This window comes from Dasypus novemcinctus, chromosome 16 (genome assembly GCF_030445035.2).
Source record: "Dasypus novemcinctus isolate mDasNov1 chromosome 16, mDasNov1.1.hap2, whole genome shotgun sequence".
NCBI lineage: Eukaryota > Metazoa > Chordata > Mammalia > Cingulata > Dasypodidae > Dasypus > Dasypus novemcinctus.
In genome coordinates, this window is record NC_080688.1 from 78,531,720 (window position 1) to 78,544,874 (window position 13,155).

At 38.0% G+C, this 13,155-nt stretch overlaps 1 protein-coding gene across 9 annotated transcripts in view; it reads right to left on the bottom strand.

Moving 5' to 3' along the window:
* PIGN (phosphatidylinositol glycan anchor biosynthesis class N) overlaps positions 1–13,155 on the bottom strand; it is a 160,362-nt gene that overhangs the window by 103,505 nt on the left and 43,702 nt on the right. For all 9 annotated transcript variants that reach the window (XM_004478658.5, XM_058277847.2, XM_004478659.4 and 6 more), the window contains 2 exons: positions 4,457–4,497; positions 1,101–1,160 (listed from right to left, as the gene is read on the bottom strand). In XM_004478658.5, the coding sequence (XP_004478715.1) occupies positions 1,101–1,160; positions 4,457–4,497 (101 nt within the window). The remainder of the gene's footprint in view (positions 1–1,100; positions 1,161–4,456; positions 4,498–13,155) is intronic.

The window sequence follows — 13,155 nt, forward strand, 5'->3', positions numbered from 1 at the left end:
ATATTAGTTGGTAATAATAACGGTGGGGTAATGGTGGGGTAACAGCGGGGACACTCAGTGAAACTCTAGATTCTGCTGGGTCTTTACCAGATAATCCTGGAATGGTCTGCCTTGAGGAATCAACCACCCATCTACAATCTTCCCTGAGGAATCAGTCATGCAATCTCTAATCTGTGAGCAATCAGCCATGTCCCCTTCGCCTAAAGTGATTAACCCTACTGGCCTGATAAACCTGTAGCTACCTCCCCTGAGGAAAGAGCCCTTACACCTCTGGTTGAAGAGAATAATCCTATTTCACCAGATGAAATGGCAATCCAAAACCCTGAGGCAGTTGGTTTGCAAGACACTTCTAATTATTTCATGACCCATGCCCATCACCCCTCTTTTCTCCCAGACCTATAACTAGACTGAAGTCCCAAAAGGTGAGGTACAAAGTATGAACCATGAGGAAGTGTGCTATACTCCAAAAGAACTGCATGATTTTTCTAATTTATATGATAAAAATCAGGGAATAAGTGTGGGAATGGATATTAAAGGTGTGGGATAATGGCAGAAAAAACATAAAGTTGGACCAGGCTGAATTAATATTGGCCCACTAAGCAGAGATTCAGGACTCAATGTTACAGCTCAAAGAGTCAGAAAGGGCTCTAACATTTGTTCAGATGGTTGGCTATAGTCTGGACCAAAAGGTGGCCTACACTGAGAGAGTGGAATGTTAGAGTGGATTTATCATGTACAACCTGCTCACCCACCCCAGGAATGTCCAGAGGACACACCTTTCACCAGGACTGAGGAACTCAATATTTGAGACTTAAAAAAAAAAAAAAAAAAAGTTTTATACATTTTCATCATATTACTAAAATACAAAGATATTGATTGATGCACATTTTTAGAAACTAAGAAATTTTAAGTAAAAGCTATTAGGCTTTTACTCCAGATTATGATACATCCGCAATCATGAAATATTACATATGTAGAAAGGAAAATACAGTACTAAGTATAATCAAAGAATATACAGAAACAAATACATATAATAGTGTAAATTTTGCTGTGCAATAATTTTTTATACTGAGAGTTGATAATAAAATTGTATTCCTTACCACTGAATTAAGGGGAAAGGGCACTCCAATAAGAGAAGCCATGAATGGTGCAATATCAGCCTACAAACAGAAAAAGTTCAATATTATTAAGTCTACAGATATCAACATAGAAATCAGATTAATCCAACTATATATTTTGGAATATAACCATGATATATTTGTTATAACCTTATTACCTTCAAAACATTTATTTAATGCACATTTGCATTGATTTCTAAAAATGTCATTATCTCTATGCACATTAACTATGAAAAAATAATTTTGAAAGAAACCAGTAAGAGTCCCAAATATAAAAGAAAACATTTAAAAGATTCGCTTACTTATTCTATTAGCTAAGAACTTGACCTCTTTTTGCATGAGTTTTTCCATATTATGCAAAAGGATACCTTAAATTGACAGAAGGTATAAAATAGTGGACTTTAACTGGAGAAAATGCAAATGTTAACTAAAGAAAGAGGGTTTAGTCAACAGTGAACACCAGAAAAAAACATAAGCCAGAGAAAAGGTTCTTTAGGCAAAAGCTTCCAAATACCATTTCAATTATCTCCCTTTCATGCAAAGAATTCATGCTTTCTGCTTCCATTTCCTCATCTCATCACTCCTCAGCCCATGGTAATTTGCTTTGACCCTTTATCATACCACAGACATGTCCCTAAGAGAACTAACAACCTCCACTTTTCTAAATCTAATTAATTGTTTTTTTAATTTGGCCTTATAATTTATCAGTCAGTCAAGAGCTTGAAGACAAAATGCCAAGTTTCAAATAGTTACTTGTAATCTGTAAGACCATGCATGTTATTTGACCCCTGCAATGCCTCAGATGCCTTACCAGATAAAAATAAGAGTTTCTCCCTTAAAGAGTCATGGCATGGTTAGATGAGATAAAACTTATAAAGCTCCTACCACATAGTAAGCATGCAATAAACGGTGGCTACTGTTGTTGATGTTGCAGTTTTGCTTTCATTATTTGACCTATCAACAGCATTGTGTATACCATTCCCTCCCTATTGGTAAATACACTTTAGGAAAAGAATGACTGATCCTACTGCTTCCAAGTCTGTGGAATCAAGAGCTGTGTTGAGGGACACATCAAGCAGTGCCAGCTGCTTTGTCCTCCTCTTATTCATAGACCCAGTCATGAGCACAAGACTTGGAGTCAACCAATTCTTCAGGCTTAAACTCTAGACTGATTTCCTTTTCATCACTCTTATTACTAAATCACTGCCATGAATGATATTCCTGCCAACTTGAATGCAGAAGTCCCCAAGAATGGTGTCTGTCTTAGAATCTGCTTGATTAGTCTCACCAAGTATCACTCAACCTGTCTTCACTACATTCAGCCCCTCCCAGACCATGGCCATAACCAGCCAAGTTCATGTATTTCACCAGCCCTGGGAAGAACGGGCAGTCTTTCAAATCACTGTAGTGTTGTTTCAGGTGTTTCTCAGAGACCCAAAAGAACTTTATAGTCACAAGGTAGAATCCCTTTTGTTCAAAGCACTTGATGAGCTCACCCACCAGGCCGCACCACACGCCATTCAGCTTGATTGATGAAAATATGCTCAGTTTTGGCCATGGTCCAGGAAGATGGTTGGGTGCCAGTTGGCAGTGCTGGACTATACCATTCTCTTCTGAAACTCCCTCTTCTCTTGTCCTTGTGACTATTCTGCTGGGTTTCCTTGATCTCACTGGCTGCTCCTATAGATTGCTTGTCTAGTCTCCCATTAAAAGTTGGAGTTCATCCAGTTTGGTCCCAGGCGCTCAATTCTTCTATTATCTGAATTGTGTTTACTAAGTACTACCTTCAGAAACCTGGATAACTCCAATGGCCTCCTAATCATTTTCTTCTTTCCCCAGAATCTGCTGTTGGCTTCCTCCAATCTGATCTCCACACTGTGGCCAGATGAATCATTTCACAAAAAGTCAGATCATGTCCCTCTCCAGGCTTCACATACTTCAAAGACTTTCCCAAGCTCTTACAATAAAGTCTCTAAGACTTAGAAGGCCCTGTGTGGTCTGCTGCCTACCTTTTTCTGCCCTACATCACACCATTCTCAGCTGTCTTTTAAGATCCTTTACTATATCATACACTTTCTTGCCACATCTCCATGCACATGCTTTTCCTTCTGCCTGAAAAGTCCTCCTCCTACTATCTTCACCTGGTCAAGTTTTGCTTATTCTTCAATCTCAGCTCATCCTCAATTTCTCAGGAAGCCTTTCCTGATGATACAGTCTACCAGCTACATCCACTCTACAGTCTCATGGCTTCGGAGATCTCTTATAGTACTTACCACAGCTATCATTTTACATTTATTTGTATAAGTATTTAACTAGTGTCTATCTCACCCCTAAACTATAAGCTCCCAGGGCAGTAATTGTGTCTGCTTTTACTATTATATCCCTTATGCTTAGCACAGTGTTTAGACACTGCAGATAAAATAATGTTGGTGAAAGAAAAGAATAAAGAAATTCTTATCTCCTAATGCAGATCTGAATACAGGAGTATTAGCTAACAGACTTTGAGTATTCAAATAGCAATAGTTAAGTCCATGTTCAGTTTTGATTATGATCTAGTCTGGCTATAAGTAAAGGATTTCTTGTTATGTGGTAATTCAGTTATTCCTGCCCTTTTGACAATGATTTCTCATCATAAATTGGCATTCAATTTTATAGTTTCATATACCTGCATAATATGCATCCATACTGAGAGCTGGAACTGTCCATGGTATGCCAAGAAAAACCAAGATTCTGTAACTGCAAAACTGCATAACAGACTCTAGATCTTGGTGTACTACCACGCTAATGTCAGTAGTAAGGTAACTACAGAAGGCAAAACATTCCGGTCACTTTGGGTGCCTTATCCCAACAATGCCAATGCCATCTCCAAATACTGAAGATGGTTGTTTAAGCAGCATATCTTCAACAATGACAATTCTGTGCTTCATAGTGACAGATAATGCTACTAGTCTACCTTTATTAGGTTAACCAAGCATTTCCCTGCAATAGAGGGTTTCTAACTGATCAAAACTCTTGATTTGTGCTGGAAGTAAATAGCAAGGCATCAATAACAAAAAATAACAGCAATTTAAGAGGCCTGCAAACTTCAATTTACATAACAATTCTTTAATTATCCAGGATTATGTGGAGAAGTCTTTTACCTTAGGTTCTTTTATTTTGCCACAAGAAAGATTATTTTTGCTAAAATTTTTGAATTGAAACTATTCCATTTGGTAATTGAAATGTTTTAGAAAATTCTTCATTATAATTATTAATACACCTATTTTCTCAGATTTTTTGTCTAAACTTTTTATAAGAGATAAAATTAAAATGAATATGATTAAACTGAAAATGGATACCTGCTCCATATCTTGCCTCTTCCAATTCTCCAATTTCCATTCTGAAAGACAAAATTGGACAAAAGATCTGATGATAGGGATTTAAAAAAAAATAAAAACGTAAGTACTGGATACACTTTTGTTTTATAAGCCAAGTTTGAAATAAAAGGATGCCCAAAAAAGCAGAAATGCTTATTTTAAAAGAATAGCCAAAAATTAAATACTTTGTGGTTTTTGTGGTTTCATTAAAATTTTTTAATGTTCATTTAGAGGTAAATGTCTCAAAACATCAAAAGGTTAAGAAAGAGAAGATGAAGGCAAAAGACTCAATAACAACTGTCAATATGACTCTACAACTAATTACAATCCTCTTCCAGAGAGTTATTAAAGCAATTGATAGAAATTTAAGACAATTTTGAGATTTTCATTTTTCTGTAAGGGAAGTTGCTTGCAAACTAGATGAAAGCATGGTTCTGATACCCCAACAGTCACTAAAACAAAAATGCTAAAATAGCATATTACTATTAGAGCTGCCTTCAAAGATACCTTCATTCTCCTATCTCTTTAAATATAAATTCAGATTATTTCAGTAAACAATAATCAAAACAAGTGACTATAAGAGACCAGATCTTTGGGATATATTATGGCTTTAGGATATATTACCAAAGAGGATCTAAGTTATTTCTATGGAATAATATAATACTATTTAATAAAATTTAAATAAAATTTATAACTATGTTCCTGTTTCTATGGGGATTTTCTATCATTTCTAGTCAGCTGCCAAAAATTCACATTAATCACCAGAGAAGGAAAAGTATACTTACCCCTTTTCTCTGTATCTTATGATACTCAAAATTCACATGAGAAAAACAATAATTCTTCCTGTGATGATTCTTAAAATTATGTGATTCTAAATCATTAATTCCCTGAGAAATCCAATGCCAAAATTAAGTTATATCTCCTAAGTACAAACATACTATTTAACCTAGCTACTATTTAGAACTAATCTAATCTGCTTGCCACAGAGCAGCTAGAAAGTCAGTTTCTACAGCAAATTGGAATCCTGGAAGTACTCTGCTTACAACCCTTTATTTTACTTTTTTTAAAGATTTATTTTATTATTTATTTCTCTCCCCTTCCCCCCATTGTGTGCTCTCTGTGTCCATTCACTGTGTGTTCTTCTGTGTCCGCATGCATTCTTGTCATGCGGCTCCTGGAAACTGTCACTTTTTTTGTTGTGTCATCTTGCTGTGTCAACTCTCCATGTGTGTGGTGCCACTCCTGGGTGGGCTGCACTTTTCTCGCACAGGTTGGCTCTCCTTGCGGGGTACACTCCTTGAGTGTGGGGCATCCCTACACAGGGGACACCCCTGTGTGGCACAGCATTCCTTGTGTGTGGGAGCACTGCGCATGGGCCAGCTCACTACACAGGCCAGGAGGCCAGTGTCCATATGGTAGGCAGACGCTCTATCAGCTGAGCCACAACCGCTTCCCATGCTTACAACCCTTTAATGACGAGGAATTCACATCCTGTTCTTTACCATGGCCTTTGGTATCTCGAGTGATCTATCTCCTATTGAACCTCTCTAACACTCAACAACTTGTGCTCTCTTCCTACCTACAGTAGTGCTCAAGCCACATTAGCCTTCCTTCTGTTCCTAAAACAAGCTAAGCTCTTCCCATTTTATGCCTCTGCATTTGCTATTCCCTCTGTCAGCAACATTCTTCCTCTGACCTTCATAGCAATGGCTGGTTCTCTCTTATCCTCACTATAAACATTGTGATCAGAGTACTATTAGCCCAACCTGCAAAATATAACCTAATCCACGAGGGAAACTTCTGGGCTACTTCACGTGTTGTTTATGTGGAATTAGGTGGTGTGCATACACATGTAAAATTCAGCATATACACATGTAAAATTCTTCAAGCTGTATGTACATTTAAGATGAGTGCATTTTACCTACTTTGTCATGATGAACTCAACAACCACTGACAATTTTATAAGAAATAGCCCTATGAAAAATGTACCTCTATTTGTTGAAAATATGTTAAGCATATTATTGAGTATGCCCTTATGCATTCATGGGGGTCCAGAGTAAAAATGTCTCAGTATGACATTCAACATTTTATCTAATGGATTTAAGCTGTGGATCCTATGGATTTTGGAACTGATAGCATGTTTTTTTTATTTGAGTAGAAAAATCACAATCAAATTTATGATTTCTTACCTCTAAGAAACTTTAGTTTTTTTCTTAACACTATTTACTTTACCTTCCATTTAAATTAATTAATTTAATAAAATAAGATCTAACATTTACTTTATCATACACTCAAAAATGTCTCAATAAATAGTTACTAGCAGTGATGTCCTGGTTAATGTTTAACAACTGGTTTTCTGACAAAAAAAAAATCCCTTGATTTATAGCATTTCCCTACTTTTGTGGTACAAATACTCTTGAATATTTACCAATTGGATCCTGTAAGCCAGAATGAGTAACCTGCAGAATAACGCTATTACTAACTTATAAGAAAGTAAACAAAATTCATAGGAATTCCATCATTGAAAATAAAATCAACTTATTTTTAACATTAAAGAATGCTAAAATTACCAAAGTATTAAAAGCCTGCATTAGGGAAACAGAAGGGGCTCAAGATTGTGCTCCCGCCTACCACATGGGAGGTCCCAGGTTCAGTTCCTGGTGCCTCCTGGTAAAGATGAGCAAAACAGCAAGCTGGCACAAAGGGCAGGGGTAGTGAGCTGACCCAACAAGATGATGCAACAAAGAGACACAAGGAGGAAAGACAATGACAGACACAACAAACCAGGCAGCTAAGGTGGCTCAAGTGATTTAGTGCCTCTCTCCCGCATGGGAGGTCCCAGGTTTGGTTCCTGATGCCTCCTAAAGAGAAGATAAGCAGATACAGAGAGCACACAAATGGACACAGAGAGCAGAAAGCAAATGCAAACAACAAGGGGGAAGCAATAAACAAATAAATCTTTTTAAAAAATGCATTATGCAAAAACTGTGATGTCATGATATCCATGAGTACCTTATTTGTTTTTTACAAAAATCATGAACATACTTCAATGTTTCCATGAATAAAAAGTGTTCTGATAAACCAATCAAAGAATAAAAGCATAAGTATTTTATGGTTCTTTACTGACTTTTAAGAAATAATCTCTTCGGAATCCAGAAATAAACCCATACATTTAGGGTTAACAATTTTCAGCAAAGATTCCAAGACAATCCTTGGATATCTACATACAAAACAATTAATGAACCCCTACACCTCACTTGACATATAAAAATTAACTCAGAATAAAAAAAAATGCATCAAAGACATAATATGAGCTAGAATTATAAAACTATAAGAAGAAAATATAGGAATAAATGTTAATTACTTTGTATTATGCAATGCTGTCTTTGATATGACAACAAAAGCACAAATAATCAAAGGAAAAATTGATAAATTATACTTAGATAAAACTAAAATCTTTTGTGCTTCAAAGGATAGAATCAAGAAATTGAAAAGACTACACAGAATGAAGGAAAATATTTTCAAACCATATATATATATAAGGGGCTAGTATCCAGAAAAATAAAAAGAACTCTTACAACTCAACAATAAATAGATAAATAGGATTTGAACAGACATTTCTCAAAAATATACAAATGGCCAGTACCTACATGAAGCCATTAGTCACTAGTGAAATGCAAATAAAAATCACAATCAGATGCTACTTCACTCACTAGAAGGAATATAACAAAAAAAAGACTAGACAATAACAAGCATTGGCAAGAATGTCGAGAAATTAAAACCCTCATACACTTGAGGTGGTAATATAAAAATGGTGCAGCCACTTTGGAAAATAGTTTGGCAGTCTGTAAATACTTAAAGAGTTATCATATGATCCATCCATTCCACTCTACACCTAAAATAAATTAAAACATATGTACAAGCAAAAATTTGTACACAAATGTTCAAAGCAGCATGAATTGTAATAGCCAAAAAGTGGACACTACCCAAATGTCCATCAAATGAGGAATGGATAAACAAAATGTATTTACATGCAATGGAATATTATTCACCCATAAAAAGGAATGAAGTTCTGACACATTCTACAATATGGATGGAACCTTGGAAATACCACACTAAGTGAAAGAAGACAGATACCAAGGCCACATAGTGTATGACTCCATTTATATGAAATGGCCAGAATAGGCAAATTAATAGAAACAGAAAGTAAATTGACAGTTGCTAGGGTCTGGGGGAAAGAATGACTAGGGTTTATTGCTAATGGATAACAGATTTCTTTTTGGGATGACCGAAAAGATTCTGGACTTAGTAGATGGTGGTGAGGGGGAAAGACATATTCCTCCTTGGGAAGAGGGAAGGTATGGCAGAGAGTGGAAGGGAGCATCTTGTCAGTGAGTTTGGCCAGCAGAGCCCACTTTGAACCTGGGCTTTTCCCAGACCAGCAAGTGGTGGTTTAAAAAGACACCTCTGTGGAAAGATTCACCAAAGAGTACCATCTGCCAACAGGCTGGGAAACTACAAGAAGAAAAAAAGTTTTGGAGTGTCTCACGCCCTAGGCCCTCTTGGACCTGGTCTGAGTCCCATTTATGGGTCCCTATCCCTGTTTTAACAACTTAAAGCTGGGCAATTTTAAAGATTTAGAATAAGTTGAACCAAAAAGCAAAGAAGAGCCATGAAATAAGACCAAGATGGCAAAAGAATAGGAAGTTCTAACAATTGGTTTGTCCCACAGGACAACTAATAATCAGCCAATATCTGTCTGGATCAACTGTTTGGAGGACCAGAAGAACATAGTACATCAACAAGGGAAAACAGTAAAGGAGCCTAACCATCTGTGGTGAAGATTCATGAGTAGATTCCTCTACTTTGAAGAGGCCATTGTCCATCCCCCACTGACAGAAGCTCTCTTCCCCAAAAGGAGGGGAGGGAAAGTAGCCTGGCTCCAACTACAGTTGCTGACTGACAAATTCGGCTAGTTGGATTCCAATCTTGAGGACAGCTGAGGTTTAAACTTGCCAATCACAAAGAAGCCAGCAGCATTTTTGCTGTCTCCACCCCTGGCAGGAGTGGAAGCAGAGGTGAGTGAAAAACACACCGGCCCCCCGAGGTGGTAGGGATCAGTGCACCCAATTTGGAAAGCCACTGATTATGTCCCTACACCCAGCAGCAGTAGAAATTAGGTGTAGTCTGAACACTTAATCAGTTCAGAGAAGGCAGTCACACTGGGTTCCACCACTCCCTGTAAGGAGGAGAAGCACAAATTCTCTATAGGCAGATTCACCAGAAGGGCTGCTGCACACTTGGCACCCCGGAATGGAAAGGAAGTGTGCACTCTCTTTCAGGTAGGGCAGGCAGATTCACCTCACCCAAATGAAAGGCTGGGGCATGGGCCCCAACATGCCTGTGGCAGAGAGGAAGTATACACTCTCTCTTGGGCAGTGCAGGCAGATTCACCTAGTCCACCTAAAAAGGGCCACTGAACACTTAGCTCCAAAGTGCCCTGGAAGGAGGGGAAGCATGCACTTTCTCTAAGGGCTGTGTGGAAAAATTCACCCTACCCACCTTAAACAGCAGCTGCACTCTCAACCCCAAGGTGCCCCAGGAAGGAGAGGAACCAAGAGCCCCTCTCTCAAGACAGTGGAGGCAGTCACCCCACCTACCCGGGGGACTTAAGTGGGAAAGCACAGTGGATGGCAGTTGATCAGAGCTCAGGGGCTGGGAGCTGCACAACAGTTTCATCTCCAGTAAGCTGGAAACCTCGGGCTCAACCATGCCCCCATCAGGAACTAAGTCAGCTGAAAATTAAAGGCACAGAATAACCTAAGGGCAGCAGGGAACAACTGGACAAAGAGTGCAACCTGCTGGATAATTCTGAAAAGCCTAGACTGGGGGAGATATCAAAGAAGAGATTGGAGGTCTATAGGGGTCTCTTCTCCAAAGCACACTGGAATCTATTTAAACTACCGTCATTGGTCCCCTGAACCTCTTTTGACTAGGAAACCAGAGCTGGAAAGGTTGTCTCCAGGGGGACAATTCGATCAAAATAAGCTCTTGAAAAAACAGTAACAAAAGGAGACAAAAAGAGTTATCAAAAGTATACAGAGAAAGCGGACGTGGCCCAGTGGTTAGGGCATTCGTCTATCACATGGGAGGTCCACAGTTCAAACTCCAGGCCTCCTTGACCCATGTGTAGCTGGCCCATGCACAGTGCTAATGCGTGCAAGGAGTGCTGTGCCATGCACAGGTGTCCCCCGTGTAGGGGAGCCCCACACGCAAGAAGTGCGCCCCATAAGGAGAGATGCCCAGCATGAAAGAAAGTGCAGCCTGCCTAAGAATGGCGCCACCCACACGGAGAGCTGACACAACAAGATGACACAACATAAAGAAACACAGACTCCTGTGCTGCTGACAACAACAGAAGCAGACAAAGAAGACAACACAGCAAACAGACACAGAGAACAGACAACCAGGGGAGTGAGGGGGAAGGGGAGAGAAATAAATAAGTCTTTTTTTTTTTTAAAGTATACAGAGGCAAATAAACAGATCAAACTAACATTCAAGAAGGAGAAACAGGGTATGCTTTAGCAAAAGGCCAACCGATAAAAAACCAATAAGGCTAAGGGAAGATAGTGAGCACAATATAAACACATTAAAAAAAAAAGATGCCAAGGGCACCAGCAAAAAATTAAAAGCCATACTAAGAAACAAGAAGCTATGGTCCAGACAAAGAAACAACTTAAAGCTTCAGACAAAACACAGGATTTGTGACAATAGTCACAGATATCCAAACAAAGCTTCCTAATACATTCAATGGGATGGCTAAAGAGATTAACGATATTAAGAAGACACTGGTTAAACACAAGAATTTTAAAGTTTGAAAAGAAAAGTAACAGATCTTATGGGAATGAAAAACTCAATGAAAGAGATAAAAAATATACTGGAGGCATTTAATAGCAGATTTGGATTGGTTGAGTATGGAATAAGTAAGTTCGAGGACAGAGCATCTGAATTTGAAAAGAAAGAAGAATGAAAAAAAAATGGAACAGGGTCTCAGGGAATTGACTGACAATGTGAAACCCACAAACATGCAAGTTATAGGTGTTCCAAAAGGAGAAGAGAATGGGAAAAGAAGCAGAAAAATATTGAGAAAATAATGACTGAAAATTTCCCAACCATTATGAAAGACATAAATACCAATATTCAAGAAAGGCAACACACCCCAAACAGAATAATTCTGAATAGACCTACTCTAAGACACCTTATGTTTAAAAGGGCAAATGTTAGAGATAAAAGAGTTTATTCTGAAAGCAGCAAGAGGAAAGTAAAGCATCACATACAAGGGAAGCTCAGTATGACTAAATGTCAATCTTTCATCAGAAATCATGATGGTGAGAAGCCTGTGGTATCATATATTCAAGGAACCAAAAGAGAAAAACTGCCAGCCAAGAATTCATTAGCTGGCAAAATGGTCCTTCAAAACAGGGTGAGTTTAAAGTGTCACAGACAAAAACTGAGAGAGAGTGCTACCAAAAGACCAGATTTCCAAGAGATACTAAAGGGAGTGCTGCAGCCTGAAAGGAAAAGGCAAGGGTAAGAGACTTGGAGAACAGTGTAGAAATGAAGATTATTAGTAAGAGCAAATAAAAGGGTAAAAAGACAGGCAACAGAAAATATGACAAAGAAAAGCCATAGGATAAAAAGGATGAAGTAATGTCTTTTCAGTAATAACACTGAACATTAATGGATTGACCTCCCCAATCAAAAGATATAGACTTACAGAATGGATAAAAAAAAAATATGAGCCATCTATATGCTCTCTACAAGAGAGTCAACTTAGATGCTAGAACACAATTGGGCTTAAAGTGAAAAGTTGGAAAAAGAGATTCCACACAAATAGTAATCAAAAAAGATCTGAAATAGAGATACTGGTATCAGGCAAAATAGATTTTAAATGCAAAACTGTTGTAAGAGATGAAGAGGGTCATCATACATTAATAAAAGGGGCAACTAACCAAGATGAAACAACAATAACAAATATTTATGCACCTGGACGTCCCAAGATACATGGTACATGAGGCACAAACTGGCAAAACTGTCTATTTCTACAGACATCTCTACAATTATAGCTGGAAACTTCAATACATCACTCTTAGTTTTGTATAGAACAGAGGATAAATAAGGAAAAAGGGAGTCTTAATAATATGATAAATGAACTGGATGAAAAGCATTACACCCCAAAAGAGCAGGATATATGGTATTCTCAAGTGCTCATGGATCTTTCTCCAGGATAGACCATATGATGGGTCACAAGAGAGATCTCAATAAATTTTAAAAGACTGCAATTATACAAAGCACTTTCTCTGATCATAATGGAATGAAAGGTGGAAATCAATAACAGCAGAAAAATGGAAAACTCACAAATATATGGAGATAAACAATACACTCAAATAATCAGTGGGTCAAAGACGAAACTGCAAGAGAAACCAGCAAATATCTCAAAACAAATGAAAATGAGAACATGTCTCAAAACCCATGGGGATACAGTGAAGGCAATGCTGAGTGGAAAATTTATAGCCCTCAATACTTACATTACAAAAGAAGAGCTAAAATCAAAGACCTAACTGCACACCTGGAGGAAGTAAAAAATGACAGCAAACTAATTCCAAAGCAAGCAGAAGGAA